The 20621-nt window shown below is 43.4% G+C and overlaps 1 protein-coding gene across 3 annotated transcripts in view; it reads right to left on the minus strand.

Moving 5' to 3' along the window:
* LOC147902243 (tRNA/rRNA methyltransferase (SpoU) family protein) overlaps positions 1 to 20621 on the minus strand; it is a 310036-nt gene that overhangs the window by 39813 nt on the left and 249602 nt on the right. For all 3 annotated transcript variants that reach the window (XR_015541009.1, XR_015541008.1, XM_087374814.1), the window contains exons 27-28: positions 13511 to 13657; positions 13248 to 13390 (exon numbers count right to left, since the gene is read on the minus strand). Coding sequence is in view for 1 of the 3 variants with exons in the window: in XM_087374814.1 (XP_087230940.1) it covers positions 13248 to 13390; positions 13511 to 13657 (290 nt within the window). In the remaining 2 variants the exon portion in view is untranslated. The remainder of the gene's footprint in view (positions 1 to 13247; positions 13391 to 13510; positions 13658 to 20621) is intronic.

Raw genomic sequence — 20621 nt, forward strand, 5'->3', positions numbered from 1 at the left:
TTCCAATGACTTCAACATAAACTGGAATATTGGAAAATTTCCACTTGGCCACTTCACGTCAGGCTCAGAATAGTAAAGTCCATTGTAATGTCCTATGTTCAGTTCTTTTTGCCTTTACTACATTGGTCCTCCAGAGATATTTCAACTTTTATGTCTCAAGATATGGAGCTGTTATGGAGGACAAAAACTGTTGTGAAAGCATTGAGACTGATGAAGATGGAAATGGTGTGCTCTCCTAGGATGCATGGGGGACTCAATGTTCTCAATATAAGATATCATGTACTTGCAAGGAAGGCGACTATGCTCCATACTTTTTTCCGTCAACAACAGCCATGGACTTGTATGATAGCATCCATGTGTGTCAACATGAGAACATCTGCTTATGGCCATTGGACAACTGATCATTGGGAGGTTGTCATTGGGAGACTTGTAGGCAAGATTCCTGGCTGCCCTTTCTCTACTGCTCTGATACTTGATTGGAAACAAGTACTTTCCAAGGTCAAATGGGCTCCTGATAATTGCTCGGGAACAAACTCAATGAGGAAAGAAAGTCTTCATTGGAGTTCCATCTTTGACATTCCACTTGCTTTATAATCTGATGAAATTGGGAATTAGATACATCAATGATGTGGTAGAGGATCAGGGTTATGTCTTATCTTTTCCTCAGGCCACTGCCTCCTATGCATTGGGAATGCATCATAGGTCGATATGGAAGAAAATTGCTGATCTGTTACATCCTCTTCTACCTGTTCCTCCTGTGCCTCACACAGACAGGCTTATGGATTGGCAATTGCAACCCTCTGCTACATGCTCTCATCCTGTTCCTCTGCCTGCTTTGAAAGCCTACAAGCTTCTTCAGCCTGCTCCATGGATTCAGCAATATGCTAATACTCTGTGGCATATCAGGAAGCCCCTCTCATGGTGGCGGAAGAATCTCCGCATATTATGGAAGTGTAAAATGCCTTTGAAACAAAGACTTTTTCTTTGGAGATGCATGACCGGCACATTGTCAGTGGGAATCACACTTGTCAAACGTCACATTGCACCATCCACATGTTTAGGATGTCAAGCTCCTTCAGAGACTGTCCCTCATTTGCTTTGGCACTGCCCCGGTTCTAGGAACCTCCTTGGGAGAATTTCAGATCATCTTCGGCTCCGTTTCCCAAGTCACAGATTTGGGAAACATTTTTGGTTATTTGGCAGATTTATGCGGTCTTTGTCTCAATACTCACTATTTCTCTCATGGGTGAGATATTGGGCTCTTTGGACAATTTGGAGTGAGCATAATTGGGCATACATGGGTCGGTAGATTCATAGGTCATATGAATCTTTTCGAGCCTCATTGCGGCAATCCTTATATGATGCCTGCCATGAGGGTGATATACATGCTTCTTGCATAGAGCTTTTCTTTTTATGTTTCTGATCTCTGGGATACTCTCCATTTTGCAGACTTTCCATCTTGTAAATTTATGAGAATATAAATATACTGCCCTGGAATTACAAAAAAAAAAGTGTGTGTGTGTATGTCAGTGTGTGTAAGTGCTTGCAAGTGACGATCGTCGTTGAGAGAGATGTGCTGCTGTTCACCCTTGCCAAAGCCCCCGTGCAATCGCCCTTGCTGACCGTACAATCGTACGGCCGCCGTACATTGTTCCGTACGTCCGTACGACCACCTACGCCAACCTCTGCGCAGCTTTGCACGTAGCTCCCGCCTCTCTCCATCGCTGTTTTTTTCTTTTTTCCTGCAGCTTTTCTTCCGTACGTCCGTACATTTCCCCTTGTGTCTCCGTACATTTTTGCTTTCTCCCGTACAGTCCGTCCTTTCCCGTACAGCATCTTCCGTACAGCTCCGCTCCTCTTTTCCGTACAACCCTGACCGTACCATCGTACAGCTAGGTTTTGTCCGTACAGCCAGGTTTTGTCCGTATAGACCAGTTTCTCTCCGTACAGTCTCGAGTTTTAGCTCTCGTGCTTCTCTGTACCCTCCTGGGACTTGCTTGTTTCTGATTCTCTACTCCTCCACACAGTCCCTCTTCCCTTGTCTTCCTTCAACCATGGCTTCAGGTTCGGATGTTAGTACATATGCTCGCAAAGAAAGAACTGTAGAAGCTAAGCGCCACTCTTCTCAGCCTGCAGCACAAGATGATGAACTTTCTATGGAAGGTCAATATGTGTTTGATACCCTCAAGGATGACTTTCAGCAGTCACGACAGGAATGGGGCAAACCAGTTCCAGAGGTCACGTACAAATTGAAATTGCCCTCCCTCGTGAATCCTCTCGGGAAATTATCTCAAACTGCGGTTATAATTTTCTTTCCAGGAAGAATCCCAGCAGCCAGTGATGTCGCACACTGGATTAAGTCCATCCTTGGAGGATGCTTTGTAGAGGGAGTATATTTTGCATCTAGAGGCTTTTATGAGATGCATTTATCGGATGCTTCATACAAGCAGAGGTTACTTGAGCTTTCTCCCCTCTTTTATGGGAAGCCGATGCTTCATGCTATGCCTTGGTCCCCAGACAAGGATTATCAAAGTCTCATACGACATCATTGTCCTGTATGGGTTGAGGTTGTTAATTTCCCAGACTATATGCATGAAGAATTGCCTGGCCTGGCTGCTACTTTGGGACAGGTCATTTGTCCTCCACGCCCTATGGGAAACCGCAACAGGTTCTGCATTCTCTGGGACACGGATTCACCTACCCCTCCTTCTATTGCAGTGGAACTTGAGGGAGTGCAATCGGGAAAGAAGTATTTTGAACTAAAATGGGGAGTGTTTGCAGGAGCTTGTTTTGCCTGCCACAAGTTTGGACACCTAGCCTTTGAATGCCCAATGGTTCTACATCAGCCCCCTCCCAATGCATTACCTCCCCAAACCCGGGAAAAAAATGAGAATTTGCAAGCTAAGACTGCTGTACATAGTTGTTATATTACTATAAATATCTGTACATATGATTGCTCACATCAAATGTTTTACACTCAATGTCCAGGGGATGTGTGACAGTAGGAAATGGAAATCTGTGTGGCTGTACATCAATAGATTTCAGCCTGACATAGTGGCATTACAAGAACACAACCAACATGTCTATGCAAGCAAGACAGGACACTACTGTGGATATGATATTTTCTATGCTGGGAAGCACTCTTTCGCAGGGGTAGTCCTTCTGATCAAAGATGAGCTTCAACCAGTTATTGCTTTAAATGACAACAAAGGCAGATGGCTTGTTCTCCAATGCATCATTAGAGGAGAGGTGTTTGAATTTGCTTCTGTTTATGCACCTCCGTCCTCTAGAGAAAGAACTCCAATTTGGGATGCCATGCAACAATATCCGTGGAGATATCATGTCTACATATGTGGGGATTTCAATACTGCTCCACAACAGGGTGACAACACCTCCAGACATGACCACATGTTATCTCCTGAAAGGCATGCATGGTCTCAATTACTATTGCATCTGGATTTGCTTGACCTTTGGAAGGAATTGCAGCCTTTGTCACCGGGCTACACATTTCAACATAATGCTTTTTCCTCTTATCAGGCACATCTGGATCGATGGTATAGTGTAGCTCCCCAACAAAATGGGGATTTTACATGCAAAATGTGGATTGACTATGCCTTTGTGCATTTAGACCATGCACCTCTATGGTTGTGGTTATCCTTTCATAATATGTCAGATGATAGATTGCCACAAAGAAGACATCTAATCATAAACAATAGCTATTTGCAACATGCTGATTTTAAGGCAATGGTTACTGAAGCATCTCATTGTCTGTCCTCTAGCAGCCATATTCATGTTGATGGTGCCTGGGGCATTAGCAATGTTATCTGTGATATGCCTACGTGGGACAAAGCCATATTGAGCAGGATGCAACCCATCATGTAAAAACCCCTTTAGCCGATCAACAATCATTTTGGTAGTGACTTTGTAAATTACGGGCATAAGAGTGATAGGTCTCCAGTTTGCCAAAGACTCACAAATTTGTTTTTTGGGAAGGAGTTTAACAAGACCTCTCTTCCATGTGTCCGGCATTTTCTGATTTTGCCATGCAGCATTCACCATATATAGCAATGTATGCTTCAAAATAGGCCAATATTCTAGAAAAAACTCGACTATTAAACCATCCCATCCTGGAGATTTCCATCTGCCACATGATTTGATTGCATCTGACAGTTCCCTCTCCGTAAAGGGTTCCTCCAATTCCAAAGCTTGAGTAGGGGAAATGATAGGAGAAACATGTTGCAACAGTAGATTTCGTGCAAGCAAAATCTGTTGCCAGGGAGGAGCTGCAAAGCCAAATTGCTGAGAGAAATGATGCACACAAACAGAAGCAAGCTGTGACCGTGAAGTAGTCCATGATCCATCAGTCATAAGTACTCTGCGAATTTCTGTTTTGAGTCTCCTCTGATGTAAACTTTTGAAAAATTCTTTGGAAGAGCAACCTTTATCTGTAAAGGCTCTTTGTCTTGCTCTAGTCTCCCATTTGGCCAGTTTCCTGTGATCATTTAGTTTAAGACAATGTCTGGCCTGGCATAGTGTTGTTTGCTCATGCATGGACAACGAACGATGATGGTTGAGTTCAGTGAGGTCTTGACAAGTGGATTTGGCCTGAGCAATGGTTTCCCTCAGAGTCTTCATGTAAGACTTGCCATAAGCTCTCTCTATGCATCGTCTCTGTTCTCCAAAGATGCACGGGGGTCTGAACATTCTCAATATTCAAATGCATTTACTTGCTCACAGAGGGAAAATGATGATACAGTTTATGCAAGGAGATCAACCTTGGGCTTTCATGATCTACTCTCTCTTATTACATCTTCATACCTCTGCCTTTGGGAATTGGCAGCCTACTCAGTGGGATTTTTTATTTGGCTCTAAGGCAAGATCAGAGGCTGCCCTTTTGTCTCTCGTTTGCTTCTTGATTGGAAACATATCTTATCCCACTTGGAATGGCACGGCAGGGATTCTCTGTTGGGCAACTCTTTGAGGGTTGAGAATATTTTTTGGTCTAAAGTATTCCCCCCTCCTTTGGCCATACAAGAACCCAGACGTTCTTATTTTCTCTCCTTCAAAGGCATTTCATCTGTAGCGGATGTACTTCAGGATGATGACACAATTTTATCCTTTTCTATGGCTGCTCGCAAATACGGCTTGGGAGCTTATTATCGTTCTTTATGGCATAGGATTTCAGCAATGCTTCAACCGTACTTGCTGGTACCTCATTTGGAACTTCAAAATCGGCTTGAGGATTGGATTTTACGCTCTTCTTCCTTATACGCCGTCCTTTGAAGCTCTCACATATCACAGTGTCATCTCTGTATAAAGTGTTATTACCTCCACCTTGGATTTCTCACAGAGCAAATACTGTTTGGCATATGGATCGCTCAATGAAGTGGTGGAGAAAAAGGCTGCGTCTCCTTTGGCATTACAAAGTCCCTCTTCAGCAACAGCTTTTCCTATGGCGAGTTCTCCTTGGCATTTTTCCATCCCGACAGTTACTCGCACACAGACATATTGCTCCAGCTGTTTGTCACAGATGCCAGCACTCTACTGAATCTGTGCTTCACATTTTTTGGTTCTGTCCACATACTTCTGATCTCATCACTCTCATCCGACAGAGGCTTTGAGCGCGATTTCCTGCTGTTACTTTTCGCAGATTTTTCTGGTTGTTTGATTTTCATCCACGGAGACAGGGTTTTGATTTATTTTTTGTATGGGTGCGCTATTGGACCCTATGGACTTTATGGATGGACATAAATCATAGAGTCTTTGGTGATCCACAATTTTCATCCTTTCTTTTTTTCAAACGCTCTCTGCAACTATCATTCTACGATTCTTTTCAGACTCATTTGATCGATCAGGATGTGTATACAGCTTACACTGAGATCTTTAGTTGAGTAGTAGCTACTTCGTTTTTGAAGTAACTATGAATGTAATTATTTTACAGCAATAAAAGATTTCTTCCCACAAAAAAGGTGTGTGGAGAAGAGTGAGAGCTCGCTGCCTCTGCTGTTCAGCCTCGTCACGGATCGCGTGGCGCCTGTCTCCCAGTCCGTACATCTGCACGACCGTCGTACGGTTCCCGTACGACAGCAAGAAGATATCACGTCAAGTCTGGCTTACCTCGTACGACAGCAAGAAGATATCACGTCAAGTCTGGCTTACCTCTTCGCGTCTTGGAACGGAGCTCCGTACTTGCCTGCATAGCCGTACCTTTCCTGCAGATTACCTTCCCTACGTCCTCACAGCCCGTGAGTACTTCCGTGCAACTGTCACCGTCAGTCTTCCCGCACACCCGTCACTCTTCCCGCACAGCCTGTCAGTCGTTCCGTACAGCTTGTCAGTCCTTCTGTACAACCTGTCAGTCCTTCCGTATAGCTTGTCAGTTCCTCCGTACGTCCGTACAGCCCGTCAGTCCTTACGTCCGTACATCTCGTCAGTCCTTGTGCCCCATCTGCTTCTCTCCGTTTGGTACCTGCTGAATCCCTTAGCCTCCATGGCAGAAACAAGCAAGTATTATGTCAAGAGAGCACTCTCTCATGAACCTAAAAGACAATCAAGGGAAACTTCTCCCCCCATAGCTCCTTCATCTGAAGATGCTTCCTATGTGTTTGACATGTTGAATGATGATTTTCTACAAAGTAGAAGAGAATGGATTCTACCTGCTCTGGAACTCACTCACAAGATGAAGTTGCCTTCTCTTGTGCATCCTTTGAAGAAGCTCTCTCAAACTGCAGTTATCATCTTTTTCCTAGGCAAAACACCCTCGGCTTATGATGTGGGACAATGGGTGAATTCTCTCCTAGGTGGATGCTATGTAGAAGGAGTCTATTTTGCCTCCCGAGGATTTTATGAAGTTCATCTTTTGGATGCCTCGACAAAACAAAAGATGCTGGAAATGTCCCCTTTATTTTTTGGTCGTCAAATGGTGCACATCATGCCCTAGTCCCCTAATAAGGACTATCAGAATCTCATCAAGCATCGTTGCCCTGTATGGGTTGAAGTGGTTGATTTTCCAGATTATATGAGAACAGAGCTTCCAGGATTAGCCATGACATTGGGACAAGTGATCTATCCCCCTCGTCCCACAGGTAATAAAAATCGTTTTTGCATCTTATGGGATACTGATAGACCAACCCCCTCCTCTATTGCAGTTGAGATATTGCAGTTGAGATTGAGAATGTTAATTTGGGAAAGAAATATTTCACTTTAAAATGGGGCATTTTTGGTGGAGCTTGTTTCTCTTGTCACAAGTTTGGGCACCTAGCTTCGGAGTGTCCCTCTATCCTTCATCCGCCTCCTCCAGCAGCCATTCCTCTGCCATCTAATAAAGGAGGTCAGAAGACATATGTGGAAAAGACTGAAGCTAAAGGAGTAAAGCCTTCAGTTCATACAGGGAGCCAGGCCAATTCAGCTCAAAATAAGGATAAAGGAAAAAGCAAGTTAGTGGAAAATAATTCATCTTCTCATGACGGATGGCAGACTGCAAAGAAGACGGTGCCTCTCAAACAAAGACCTCTTCAATCTCGTAATTGGGATGCTTCTGCTCCTTCTCCAGGACAACCTTCTACCTCTTCGAGCAACCCCATCTCAAAGGCATGGGTTAATGCAGTCAAGAAGGGTCTTCCACTTTGTGAAGAAGATGATCTAGTCAGAGAATTGGATGCTGAGGGTTAGCAAGACCCTGTGGCAATGGCAGAGGCTTGATGCCTCCCGTTCTTTTTTAGGACCGTTCATCTCTTGTATATATTTTCATGTGTGCTTCTCTTAAATGTATTTCTTATAATATACAGGGCCTCTGCAACCAGAATAAATGGAGGCTCCTATGGCATTATATAAATACAACTCATCCAGATGTTGTGTGTCTGCAAGAGCATAATCAGCATTCTTTTGCTGGCCAGCATGGGTTCTTTTCAGGATACGATATATTTTATGCAAGATCTGAATAATTTTCTGGGCTGTGCATTTTAGCCAGACATGATCTGCAACCCTAGATAGCATATAATGATCTTGGTGGCCGATGGATGATTATCCAATGTATGATCAATGGAGAGATTTTTGAAATAGGCTCCTTGTATGCCTCTCAAAATTCAGCTTCTAGAGCTCAAATGTGGGACTCCATAAAGCAATATCCTTGGTCTTCAAATGCTCTACTTTGTGGTGACTTCAATAATTCTCCTCACTGAAGGACGATACCACGCATAAATCCCATATGCTGCCCTCTGAAGTCCAGCAATGGGAACATATGACTTCATCACTTCAATTTGCAGATTTATGGACAGCAAGTCACCCTTCAATTATGGGATTTACATATCATCATAATGCTTTTATAGAATATTGGGCCAGGCTTGATAGATGTTATCTTATTCATGCTCAGCAATATGATGAATATACATGTCAAATGTGGACTGATTATTCTCAACAATTATCTGATCACACTCCACTTTGGCTCACCCTTTCATTTGGAATGCCTCTGAATGACTTGCAGCTCTCTTCAGTCAGACATTTACAGGTCAATCAATTATATCTTTCTCATGAAAAATTCCAGCAAATGATCAGACTGGCTTGCAAGCCATTGTTATCCCATGCTCAGGAGGATCTGGACTTTGCTTGGAACTCTTGTACATCGTATTCAAAATGTCATTAAGGAATATGGAAGATGGTACATGGCAGAAACCAGACAACATATCCAGTGGGCAAAATCATACAAGTAGTATTTGGTACAGATTAGCCATCAAAGGTCTCTATATGCTTCTGAGCAGCATTTATTGTCTTGTGCTTCCTCCATAATTGATGCCAATGATAAACGCAAGCTTTCGAAATGGCAGATCAGGGCTAGAGTTAAACCTATGCTAGATAAGGGTTGTTCCTCGAAATCTTTCTTTCGGAATTTACATGCACATAGCAAAGTCAATCTATCATGAGGGTCAGGAAACCGGACGGTCTTTGGACCCAGACTTTATCTCAGCTAGAAAGACAATGTCTGGATCATTTTCAGCTTCTTTTTTCTCAGCCATCTTCTTCTACACCTCAGGTTGCATTGGCTCGGAACCGATTTACTGAGCTTGTTTCTCCTATTGTTTCTTAGCAAAAAGCTTCATTGCTGGAAATGTCTTTCTCAGATATTGAATTGGATGAAGCCCTCAAGCATTTGGGTAAACATAAATCCCCTGGCTGGGATGGTTTGACGGTTGAATCTTCCCTCAGCTTGGAAGCATGGTCTGGTTAAGCTTGTGCCCAAAAAACCTCTATGTGAGACAATGGATGACTGGAGGCCCATCACTTTGATGCCGGTTATATACAAACTTATTGCCAAAATGCTGGTACATCGGATAAAGGATATCCTTCATGATGGACTTCATCCCAGGCAATATGGTTTTGTTCCAAGACGGCATATACATGACAATATCTCTAACACTCTCATCGCAATGGAATATGCAAAATATTCAGCTCAAGATGTGTTGGTCATGTAGGTGGATGTGGCGAAGGCATTTGATACGGTACAGTGGGATTATGTCTCTCAAATCATGTTTAAACTTGGTTTTGGGCCAAAGCTAGTTAATCTCATATATTGGCTTTACTCAGATTCCACTACACAATGCTTTATAGGGAATCATTTGTCTGAGTCTTGGACTCTGGAATGATCAGTTCGACAGGGATGCCCTCTCAGTGCTTTGCTCTATGCCATTGCTTCACATCCTTTGCTTCTTTATATGGATCATCTGGTTGATACTGGACAGTTAGTGGGGCTTCAGATTTTTGGTTCACGACCCTTCATTGCACAGGCCTATGCAGATGATTCATTCTTCATGCCAAAGAACAGTCCTTTGGAGCTTCGCCTCTTGATGGATACCCTTTCAGATTTTGGGTTGGCAACTCGTCTTAAAATTAATTTTCAGAAATCAAAACTCTTGCCTCTCAAGCATTGTGACTGGCATGCTATCCTGTGGCCCGGCCATATTATTTATCCGGAAAACATAGTAAGACATTTGGGCTATCCCATTGGCTGGAAAATCAGCAATAAGCAACAAATATCATGGGTGTCAAACAAAATTCAGGACAAATTAGAATATTGGAAGATCTCCACTTGGCCACTGCATGTACGGCTTCAAATTGTCCAGTCCATTGTTCTAGCTTATGTCTAGTTCTACCTTCCTCTATTACATTGGTCATCTCGAGACCTCACTTCCTTTATGTCTCAAGCCATGGAGATTTTTTGGAAAACTAAGCTTCATAAAAAAGCTTTAAGGTTGCTCAAAATGGACTTGCTTTGCTCACCAAGAATGCATGGTGGTTTGAATATAATAAACATCAAATTTCATGTGTTGGCAAGAAAGATCACTATGCTCAAGACATTTTTTCAACAAGAGCAGCCTTGGTCTATCATGTTGGCAATTTTGTGTGGTCATTTGGGCTATCCCATTGGCTGGAAAATCAGCAATAAGCAACAAATATCATGGGTGTCAAACAAAATTCAGGACAAATTAGAATATTGGAAGATCTCCACTTGGCCACTGCATGTACGGCTTCGAATTGTCCAGTCCATTGTTCTAGCTTATGTCCAGTTCTACCTTCCTCTATTACATTGGTCATCTCGAGACCTCACTTCCTTTATGTCTCAAGCCATGGAGATTTTTTGGAAAACTAAGCTTCATAAAAAAGCTTTAAGGTTGCTCAAAATGGACTTGCTTTGCTCACCAAGAATGCATGGTGGTTTGAATAAAATAAACATCAAATTTCATGTGTTGGCAAGAAAGATCACTATGCTCAAGACATTTTTTCAACAAGAGCAGCCTTGGTCTATCATGTTGGCAATTTTGTGTGGTCAGATGCGCACAAATGCTTATGGACATTGGCTAGTTGATCCATCGGAAGTAGTACTTGGCAAATTTCAAGGTAAAATCCCTGGTTGCCCATTTTCTACTTCCTTGATTCAGGATTGGAAGCAAGTACTCTCTCACATCAAATGGTCTCCCCATCCTGCTTCTATAGCTTTCTCACTCTGTATGGAAAGCATTCATTGGAGTGCTGTGTTTTCCTCTCCCCTTGCTGTACAACAACCAATCAGAGCTTACAATCTTATGAAATTGGGTATCCGGTTCATTGATGACGTGGTAGATATGCAAGGACATATTCTCTCTTTTCCAGTAGCATGTCGATCGACAATACAATCTTGGGATGCATCACAGACCTATTTGGAAAGCTATTGCTGATCTCTTACTCCCTTTGGTTCCGATTCCAACATTGAATGTAGTGCACTCCCAAAGGCAGTGCTGCACTGACTCAACTGCTAAGAAGAAGAGATGCTTGAGTGGATAGAAGTGGTAAAAAAGTATCAGCAGCTCCTAAAAAGGAGTTCATCTTTGAGACGTTGAAGGAAGAGAAAGGATGGGCAGCAAGGCACTGAATTAGTGGTTAGAGGCTTAACAGTGGAAGATACTCCCATGGCAGATGCTCACGCTTTATTCACCAAGATGGGTGTCAACCTTACGTGTGAGGCAGCTTGGAGGGTAGGGAAGACAGATATTCCAACAAAACCCTTAGTGCTACTCCAGTCTGCAGTGGATAGATCTACCCTCATGAGCATGAGGGCATCTCTGAAGGAGACCAGCATCTACCTAGATGACGGCCTCACCCTTCTACAGTAGGAGCCCAGAAGGGAGGGGATGACATGATTAAAGGCAGCGAGGGATGCAGGAAAATGGGCGGTGTACAGAGATGGCAAAGTGATTATCTGGGAAAGAGCAGACAAGGGGGAGAATGGAGAAGGGGAGAAGGAAGACCGGGAATTATGACAGTGTGGGATCCACGAGAGGAGTGCACAAAGCAAGCTGAGTATGGCTGTATGGAATTGTAATGGTACCCTTTGGTTTGACCCGGGTGGTTTCTTGGAGACATACACAGATAGAGATATTATTTTCTACACCGAAACACATGAGAGCCTAGAGAGAGGGCTGCCCACAGTGACCGGATACATACGGGAGTCAGCTCATAGGAGGGAAGTGAGGAGAGAGAGTGGGGTACGAGGCTTTGGAGGCGTGGCTGTACTTTCCAAAAGACACTTGATACCACTCATATCGGTGATACGAAGAGAGAAGCATGCACTTATATATGGATACGAGTCCAACTACTAGATGCCCGACCGATCTTCATTGCGGTGTGCTACTTCCCCCTAGACACGTCATCATATGCACATGAGGTCACTACAGAGGGACACGGCCCATACGAGACGATACTAGTTCTCCAGGCAGGGAGACACCCTCCTTCTAAGGGACCTGCAAGTGGGCCTGCGGCCTGCTAGACTTCGCATATGAGAGCGATCCCCACATGGTTCCGCAGCTGGATGCAGTAGAGCTTGAGATTTTGAGACACTCTGCAGATGCCTTGCATGTGACAGCATACGGACAACACTTGAGTTGGGAGCAGTCCACAACATCATCATCTATAATGGCCTTTAGAGATGGCTATCATCTAGGGGCCTCACCTGCTTCCCATACTACTTCCCATATGGCGGTGGGACAAGTACAATGGACTACCTACTTGGCCGATTTTCCCTTGCAGATACACGACCTCACTGTACCCCCTTTCCCACTCGCAGCTGACCACTCGTACCTGGCCCTCCATATCTTTGCTACTATGCCAGCCAGAGGGAGAGCTCCACCCACACCTGCTTGTACCCAGATCCACTTTGACTGTGCCACTATGCCACCTCTAGACGTTTAGAGCTGACTGCCTCACTCTCTCTTTTTCAATATATCATGCACTTGACTCTCAAGTCAAAATTTCCTATTTTGTATTGAGGGCTTCAGGCCCGAGGCTGTTTCTTGTATTTTGCATATGTATATGCTGTCTGATCTACAATATCTCCACATCTACTCCTCTATGGCATTATGCACATTGCAAACATCGTCATCAATGCATATTTCAGTTTTCTGTGTATTTTTGTGTGTTGAAATGGGAAGTTTAGATCTTTAGAAGTGATTTTGTTTTCATATTTTGCTATATTTCCATTTGATTTGATGACGTGTCATATGACATGGCATTCCTATTTCCCCTTCCACGTTATCACTTTAGCATCGGACGTTCCTTAAATATTCCCTTTCTCTGGTAACCATGAAACGAACACCACCGGATTAAGAAGCACAATAAAAATCAGTGAGGGAAACTGCGCCTTTGCGTAGGTTTGCTGAAAGGATCAAGAGTTATCTCAACATTAGTGCTTCTGTAAATGGATTAGAAAGGGAAAAGCTTACCTTCTACAGTCCGCATTTCCATCGAGATATGATGCTATTGACTGCAAACACTTCTTTTCAAAAGAGAGGGGCAGATCCGTGCTGAGTTTAACAGAGTCAGGAGAGATCTTGAGAATATTATAGAGAACTTCATATATCAATATCTGAAATTGCATAAACAAACACATAAATAAGGTAAGCCTTATTAAACTTGTACAATTTCAATCTGTCGCAGAAGTCATGGGTTCACATGTTGCAAATCATTGTTCCAGCACGAATAAGACCTGGGAGAAGCTGCGCAGACTATGATGATGGGTAGTCAAATATGGCACAATTTCAGGCACAATTGCTTCTGTCAGCTTTGTCTGAACGGATTCTGGAGTTACGTGCTTCAAAATATTTACTGCAATAAACACATACGATGACAGTGCCTGCATAACAAAGCCAAGGTGTGGGGGGATTCATTGTCCGTCAAGCCAGCCACTCTGAAATTTCCAAGATATCCCTTTCAGATCACAACTGCTATTGAAAGACCCAAAGGGAAACATTTCAAACTCTCCAAGTTTGATGATCCGAGTCCATTGACTATCAGAACCTGGGATGGGATGTAATTACTCCGTTTCCACACTTTATATTATAGTTTTGGACTAGAGGTTCCAAAATGAATGCTTTTATAATAATTCTTAGGGCATATCTATTATCTTGGGCTATGCCATGGGACATTTTTGCCCACCTAGAGACATAACCTCCTAGTCACTTTGGATGCTTGTCGGATTTCTTACCCCAGCTTTGTTGTTTGCATATATGGATGCTGATCCATTGGTTACATAACCTTCTTGGTTGACATTTATGTAGCTATGGGATCTTTTCATATGCCTTTATTGGGTTTTCTCACCTTCGGTTGCTTAATCTTTTTTACTGGAGATTGTGCAAACAAGGTATGTGACAAAAAAATTGAGAACCCTTCCAAGGAAAAAATAAAAATAAAATTGAAGACATCACATGTTCAGTGTACTTTCCTAAATCTGAAAATTTTCCATTTAGGAATCACAAAAGGATTACCACGAATGGAAACTTGAATTTCAAATTACTTAGCGTAAGTGAGACTGCATCAGAATTTAGAGGTGGCTCTACTTCACATTTGAAGCCTCCAATTGCATTTTATTCATTGAAGTCTAAGTAAATAAAAGACTAAAGTATTATAACACTCTTTTTTTGGTAAAATCCAGTGTATCTATATTCTCATAAATTTACAAGATATGAAGTCTCCCACACACTGACATTAGACTCCAAACTAGAGCCCAATGTAAAAACGCATTATAAAGTATTATAACACTCACAGAATGCGTTGTTTATTAACACGCTAACAGACAAACGAAGGGAATACAAACAATGAACCAACAAGGAAAGATGGGCGTCCTTCAAAGGAAGTACCAAAATACAAAGTCTAAAAGGCCCTTTCATCTAGATTGACTCACTACACACAAATTACAGAGAATTCATCCACATCTAGACACCATAACAGCAAAGAGAACAACACAAGGAAAGAGCCATGGGTGTAGAGAAATAAAGAAAACTGTGGCTCACCCACACGGCAGGCTACCAGTCTGCTAGTGAGAGTGAAAACTTCCATCACCTGTCACCCAACAGCTGACTCTGAAGCCAAGATGGGGGGCTACAATGTTGACTTGGCCTTTATAGAGACCAGGGTTCCAAAGCTGAAAAAATAGGAGGAGCTAGGGCACAATTCCAGAAGAAATCAGTTGATAGGTACTAAAGAGGACATCCAGGGAGTGCTTAAATGTATAACTGCGCAAAGAGCATCTCCACTAAGTAACAAAGGGGTGCTGGCCATCTAGAGCCACCAATAACCCACAATATCAGGGATACCTATATCCATCAGACCTTACTACAGCTCAAGAACCTCTAGAGAAGAAGTCCAAAATTAATGAATAAGTATTACCATTAAATGCCACTAATACTTGGCACAAATACCAACGTTTCCCACAAGTTTTTTAAAGAAGTTTTTAAATTTGGCATAAGCATAAGTAAATGCAATTGGTATGCATCCCATTTTGGTAGTGACATTTCACCCATTTTCCTAATGTTTCTTACCATTGTAGCTCTTGATACATTAAAAGCAATTGCAGTTGTCATTGGTAAAATGTATGTGCATCTCTAGCATTATAAGGGTATATTACAAATACCTTATCTCTAAATTTTGAGTTGAAAGCTAGTGGCACACAACATGAGTCGAGCCATCGCAAGAAGGAAGAAACACAGAAATCAGCGAAAAGCAACACCACATCCAAATAAAGTCAACTACAAAACTACTTGACCCAAAAAACTATGTAGTATACCATAGGAGGAGAGGAGAAGATGTAAGGAAAGAGAAGCGAGGGGTTGTGGTGGCATGCTGCCAGATGGTGCAACGGTGCCCATTGGCACTAGGCTGAGGAATGAAAACCATAGGACTCCAGTGTGCTGGAGTTTGCCATACAGTTTCTTAAGATTTATTTCAGTTTGTTATTCCTTTCATCCACTACATTACAAAGGAGATGTGGGCTTATTGAATGAAAGGAGCAATAATATGCAAGCCATGCGTACAAGCACTAAGAGGACTAAGGGAGAATGGATTTCCTAGAACTAATGAGAAAGGTTGAGTCTACTAAGATCGACCAGGTAGAGCATCATCCTTCCGCGAGATCATAGAAGAAAACTCCCATTATAAGAGTTGAGACCATTGGCAACAAATCTCCAGGGAGACCAATGAACAACTAGTATGTAGAGAAGGGGGGGTAGGGACAGATTTGGAGAAAGGGGGATAGAGGAGCAGAAGGGAGAGAGAGAGAGGGAAAGAGGGAGAGGAAAGGGTAGGAGAGAGAGAATGGGGTAGGAAAGAGAGGGAGAGATTGAGAGGGAGTAGGGAAGAGAGAGAGAGTGAGTGAGCATAGGCAGGAAGGAGGAAGGGAGAGTAGATAGGATTAGATGTCACATGAAAAAGTACATAGTAGGGGAACAATGGAGACTTATATAGTCCCTCCACATTTTACCCCTAAAGGGCCTCTAACTTGGCCTCTTTTTCCCCTTCATTACAGCCATCCCTTCCCATAGAATTTTGCCCTCAAAATTTCATATGCGGGCTGTTAAATAGGTGCAGCAAACAGCAGATAATAATCAGCCCGGTAGGAGATAGGGGTTGTCCTAGACAATGCTCTGCGGCTGCCATGAGTTCTCATCCTCAAGCAGTCCTTGCCACTTGATAAGATACTCGGTGTAGACTTTGTTTCGGAGTACGTGATCCCTGAAACCCATGATGCGCTCCGCAACATAGAGTATGTGGCCCTCCTCATCCATAGGTGGTAGCTCAGGAAGGACTTGGACATGCTGTCCAACATGTGGCTTCAGCAAGGACACATGGAATACATTATGAATCCTGGAGGTCTTGGGTAGCTCCAACTCATACGCCACCTCGCCAACTTTGTGAATGATCCTCTAGGGACCATAATACCTGTGAGCAAGCTTCAAGTTGGTGTTACCCTTCAGCGAGGCATAATGGTTCTTATGGAGGCGTAAGTGCACATAATCCCCTTCTTCAAAAGACAGATACCTCCTGCGTTCATCCGCATACTTCTTCTGCTTGGCTTGGGCATCCTGCATATTCTTTTTAGCCAATTGCAGAAGGGCATCCACACTCTCCAAGTCATTTCTTGCTTGCTGATTTTTCACAACCATGTCTGCAACTAAAGATGGCATACCCACTGTGCATCCATACATAGCCTCGAACGGGCTCATGCCAATAGAGATGTGCTTGGTACTGTTGTAACAAAACTCAGTAAGTGCCAACCACTTATCCCAAGACTTCTGTGTGTCATGAGTGACCGAAATGCCTCAAATACTCCTCCAACCATTTGTTCACCCTTTCTGACTGTCCATCCATCTCAAGGTGGTAAGCAGTGCTAGGTGTAAGAGAAGTACCCACTCTTGCAAATAATTCCTGCCAAAAGTGACCCATAAATTTTGCATCTGTCGCTAACAATCTTCTGAGGGAAACCATGATGCTTAAAAACATGCTCGATGAACTGCCAAGCAACCTGTGATGCTGAATAACGGGTCTTAGTGGGTATGAAATGGGCCTGCTTCGTCATTTTGTCAACCACCACAAAAATGATATCCCATCCCCGCTCTGTGGAAGGCAACCCTGTGATGAAATCCATAGCAATGTGAGTCCATTTGCCTTCTGGAATAGGTAATGGCTGTCCACTTTATTTTGCTGGCAGGGCAAACATTCACTGACAAATTTAACTACATCCCGCCACAAGCCATCCCAGATAAAGCTCTGTTTGACCTTTTCATATGTCTTAGTAATACCCACACGTCTTGCCATAGGAGATGAGTGCATTTCCTGTAAGACCAGCAGTCGGTACTTTGAATCTGGCACCAAATAAATTCTGTCCTTGCACTACAACAGCCCATTATGCAGCTTAAATTCAGCATGCCCCTGGCTTGATGGCCTCTGTAACTCCACAAATATGGAAGCTGCCTTAGAATCCTGCATGTATTCTTCCTGAATACCATGAATCCACTCCTGGTAGATGGTAGAAATGGCAGACAAACTGCAAGCCCACATACGGGATAAGGCATCTGCAACCACGTTTTCTTTCCCTTTCCTGTACTCGATGTCGAAATCATAAGACTGAACCTTAGCTAGCCACCTCTTATGCTTAATTCACAAGTTGGGCTGCGTAAGAAAATATCTGGGTGTCCTATGATCCGTCTTAACCTTGATTTTGCTACCATACAGGTAGTGGTGCCATTTTTTGAAAGCATGGAGGATAGCCAACATTTCCTAATCATACACATGATAATCTATTTCCTTGGCATCCAATTTCTTGCTTTCAAAAGCAATTACCCCGTGTTCCTACAGCCCCTAATCCTTTGCCATTGGCATCTGCCTTCACAATGAAAGTACGTGAAAAATCAGGGCATACCAACACACGAGCATGAGTGAGGGCGAATTTCAGGTCTTCAAAGCTGCGATGTGCATCTGTAGACCACATAAAAGCATCCTTATTCAAATGGTCTGTCAGGGGGGCTGCCCTCTTGGCAAACTTGCAAATAAAGCGCCTGTAGAAGGAAGCAAGATTTAGAAATCCCCTCAACTGAGTAGGGTTGTGTGGCTACGGCCAATCCTGAATGCATTTCACCTTTGCAGGATCCACTCGAATGCCATCCTTGCTCACAATGTGACCAAGATACTCAACCTCTTGTGCCATAAAAGTGCATTTGCTGGCTTTAGCAAACAGCTGATGCAACCTCAAAATTTCCAGCACTTGCTTGACATGTCTGATGTGCTCCTGCTTATCCTTGCTGTAAATGAGAATGTCATCAAAAAATATCATCACATATTTGAAAAGGAGGGGCTGCAAAATCTTGTTCATGAGCGCCTGGAAGGTAGCTAGTGGCAGGTGCATTGGTCAATCCAAAAGGCATCACCTTGAACTCATACAGTCCCCTCTCCCTGCAAAAGGTTGTCTTGTGCTCATTCCTAGTTTTCATTCTAATCTGATGATAGCCGGACCTCAAATCGATCTTAGTGAAAAACTGAGCACCCTTGAGTTCATCCAACAGGTCATCTATCCTGGGGATGGGAAACCTGTTTTTGATGGTGACCTTATTCAAGTCTCTATAGTCAATGCACATACGGTAAGAACCATCCTTCTTTTTCACCAAGAGCACAGGGGATGCAAAAGGAGAAGTGCTATGAGTGATGAAACTCTTATGAAGTAGATCCCTCACTTGAGTTGCCACTTCTTCCCGTTCTACCTTAGAGAGTTGGTATGGGGCCTTATTGATTGGCTTACTGCCAGGTTCTAGGACTATGGCATGATCTACATCTCTTCTCGGAGGCAACTATGATGGCAAATCAGCAAACACATCTGCAAACTCTGAGAGCAATCTCTGCATATCACAATCATCAACATGGGGAGTGCCACCCTCTTTAGTTATCGACACATTTAATGCATATATGGCGCTGCCCCTCTTGAGTTCTCTGGCCAACTGCCTTGCTGAAATGACCTGCAATTTAGGAGCTGCAATACCATGCAATGTAACTGATCCATCCCTGTGGACAAAGCTGAGTGTCAAGGCATTCAAATCCATGCTGATTTTGCCCAATGATTGCAACCAATCACAGCCCAAGATAACATCTATTGGGCCTATGTCAAGTGCCAAGAGATCACCTGCAAATGTCTAGTCATGAAAGAACTTAATCCTTGCATCTTGGCAACAAGATCTACTGATCATATGCTGTCCATTGGCCACTTCTACTCTCAGCCCATGGTCTATCTCAGTAGCAATCAGTCCCACCCTCTGTAAGGTCTTGTTGTTAACAAAACTGTGGGTGCTACCGCTGTCCACCAACACATGCACAATCTTGCCATTAATCATCCCTGTTAATATGATAGTATCAACACTTTTGGCACCCATCAGGGCATGCATGGAAATAGTATAGAGTGTTGGCTGGGCATCCCAATAAACCTCATCCTCGTTCACAGGAGCATTACCACCCGCATCTTCACGTGCATAAAAAGGTATCGCATCATGGTGCTCCACAGAAAAGAGTGTTGGCCTACGGCCTCTCATGCCACCAATGGGCATAATCTCATACAAATGCGAAGCATGAGTGTCATGCGCAGTGTCAATGCCCTTCGTGGCTCCAGAGTCAGGAGCCTCATCTGCATCATGTGTATTTGCCATCTCATCCTCAGACGTATCCAAAGAACCTGGGGAATCAAACAAATCCTCATCATCTAAGAGGTCAATGATCATGTTGAGCTTGGCAGTACCACTGTTGCGCATCTTGCACACATTCCTGTGCTCAGGAGTCCATTTCCCGCCACATTTAAAACATAAGTTGGCCTTCTTTCTGCTGTCCATTATTGCCCGTGTGTGTTGTTTTATCTCAGCCTGCTCATTTCCAGCAGTAGGCTTGCCAGGCTTGGCATCAGGATACCTGTAAGGCCTGGCATACGGCATCTTACTACCCGATACAATAGGAAAGCGAGGAAATGGTGCTACTGCAGATTTCTTGTCAGTCCACTCAGCAAACTTAGGCTTCGACTCAATGTCATACCCCATAGCATGCGAGCTGCCCATGGCATTTCTGTGCTTGCCAACATATTTAGGCTCGAATACTTTTGCAAGCTGAGCTGCCCTCTCAATTGTTTGAGGGTTATGTGCCTTCACATCTGCAGCGAGAGAAGAACTTAACCTATGGATGAACCGCAGTGGCTTTCCCTTTTCAGATACGTCCTACACAAACAAGCAAAGCCTCCAAAAACATTGCAAGTACTCTTGGACCGTACCGGTCTGTGACAAGGCATAAAATTCAGC

Source organism: Dipteris shenzhenensis, chromosome 5 (assembly GCF_047967505.1).
Source record: "Dipteris shenzhenensis isolate YYH24624 ecotype China chromosome 5, Dip_SZ_1.0, whole genome shotgun sequence".
NCBI lineage: Eukaryota > Viridiplantae > Streptophyta > Polypodiopsida > Gleicheniales > Dipteridaceae > Dipteris > Dipteris shenzhenensis.